The sequence below is a fragment of the Eimeria mitis genome, genomic scaffold, assembly GCF_000499745.2.
Source record: "Eimeria mitis Houghton genomic scaffold, Emh_scaff274, whole genome shotgun sequence".
Lineage (NCBI taxonomy): Eukaryota > Apicomplexa > Conoidasida > Eucoccidiorida > Eimeriidae > Eimeria > Eimeria mitis.
Window position 1 is genome coordinate 5,543 of NW_013571085.1, and position 1,891 is coordinate 7,433.

A 1,891-nucleotide genomic window follows, 5' to 3' on the forward strand; every position below is an offset into this window, starting at 1 on the left:
AGGCCCTTCACTGTCCCCTCTGGCAGCGCCCGCTGCAGCACCCACAAATTCTGCTCCCCGTCAGACATCAAGCACGTGTTCGGGTCCAGCACAGACACGCCCCTGAGAACACACCAGCAGCAGCAGCAGCAGCAGCAGCAGTAGCAGCAGCAGCAGCAGCAGCAGCAGTTGTAGCAGCAGTAGTAGTAGTAGTAGTAGTTGCAGCAGCAGCAGCAGTAGTAGTAGTAGTAGTAGTAGCGGCAGCAGCAGCAGCAGGGCTTTAATTTGCCCCGAAGCTATGCAGTGGTCCCAACAGAAGCAGCAACAGCAGCAGCAGCAGCAACAGCAGCACAACAACAGCAACCACCCCAGCAGCAGCAGCAGCACGACAACAACAACCAGCAGCAGCAGCAGCAGCAGCAGCAGCACAACAACAACAACCAGCAGCAGCAGCATCAGCACAACAACAACCAGCAGCACCAGCAGCAGCAGCACAACAACAACAACCACCACCAGCAGCAGCAGCAGCAGCAGCAGCAGCAAACTAAAGTTACAGTGGCCATGCGCAGCGCATATCTCTGGCTAGTTCTTTGAGTGTTTTTTCTTTGGGTCTCCACTCTAAGATGCACGCCGAAGACATCATGTCTCCTACACATATCAGCCGGTCCTCGCTACACACAAAGAGACACAGCAGCAGCAGCAGCAGCAGCAGCAGCAGCAGCAGCAGCAGCACCAGCAGCAGCAGCAGTAGCAGCAGCAGCAGCAGAATACACGCCACGCTGCTGTACACACACAGGTTCTCCTTGCTGCTGCATAGATATATATACTCCCGTCCTGATGCTGCAGCAGCTGCTGCAGCAGCAGCAACTGCTGCTGCTGTTGCTGCTGCTGCTGCTGTTGCTGCAGCAGTTGCTGCAGCAGTTGCTGCTGCTGGTGCTGCTGCTGGTGTGAGCTTACAGAACGTCTATAGAAGCAATGAAAGTGCTGGCAGCAAAAAGGGCGACGCAGCGGAGCTGTATTTTGCCTAAGGCGTTGAGTTTGCTGCTGCTGCACCACAGCCCCGTATGCAGATGCCTACAGCAACGCCTCTCGACTCCTCCCAGCCACCAGCAACCACCAGCAGCGGGACCAAATGCAGCAGCAGCAGCAGCAGCCCCAGCAGCAGCCCCAGCAGCAGCCCCAGCAGCAGCAGCAGCAGCCCCAGCAGCAGCAGCAGCAGCCCCAGCAGCAGCAGCACCAGCAGCAGCAGCAGCAGCAGCAGCAGCAGCAGCAATATACTTGGTGGTTGCATGCAGCAAGTATCATGCCATCGAAGACCCTGAGCTCGTGGATGCCGACGCGCAGCCGCAGCACATCCGCCGCCTCAGAGACAACCAGCATACCTTGCACCTGCACAGACACCCCACACATGCATGCACGCATACAGCAGCAGCAGCAGCAGCAGCAACAGCAGCAGCAGCAGCAGCAGCAACAGCAGCAGCAGCAGCAACGAAGGCAGATACAGCTGAAGGTAAGAGAAAGGGAGCTGTAGGAGTTGTCTTTGTCAATGCAAATGAAAACAAAAGGAGACACAGAGACACAAAAGGAGACAAAAGGAGACAAAAGGAGACAAAAAAGGAGACAGATGGAGACAAAAGGAGACAAAAGGAGACAGAAGAAGACAACAAGAGGAGACAGGAGACAGAAGAAGAAAACAAAAGGAGACAAAAGGAGACAGAAGGAGACAAAGGAAGACAGGAGACAGGCGGAGACAGATGGAGAAAACAAAAGGAGACAAAAGGAGACAAAAGGAGAAAACAAAAGGAGACAAAAGGAGACAGAAGGAGACAGGCGGAGACAGACGGAGACAGTTGGTTTGTGTCTGACCCTGGAGACCCTGAGGACGTGGAGACAGCCGTTGAGGGGAGCGTAG

At 55.3% G+C, this 1,891-nt stretch overlaps 2 protein-coding genes across 2 annotated transcripts in view; one reads left to right on the plus strand and one right to left on the minus strand.

Moving 5' to 3' along the window:
- The window catches only part of EMH_0006320 (uncharacterized protein), a gene marked incomplete at both ends in the record, with an annotated part of 2,505 nt that extends 2,437 nt beyond the window's left edge, over positions 1–68 (minus strand). The window contains one exon of the mRNA XM_013497539.1: positions 1–68. Coding sequence (XP_013352993.1) covers positions 1–68 — 68 coding nt within the window.
- An 886-nt stretch (positions 69–954) lies between these two features.
- The window catches only part of EMH_0006330 (uncharacterized protein), a gene marked incomplete at both ends in the record, with an annotated part of 1,743 nt that continues 806 nt past the window's right edge, over positions 955–1,891 (plus strand). The window contains one exon of the mRNA XM_013497540.1: positions 955–1,889. Coding sequence (XP_013352994.1) covers positions 955–1,889 — 935 coding nt within the window. The remainder of the gene's footprint in view (positions 1,890–1,891) is intronic.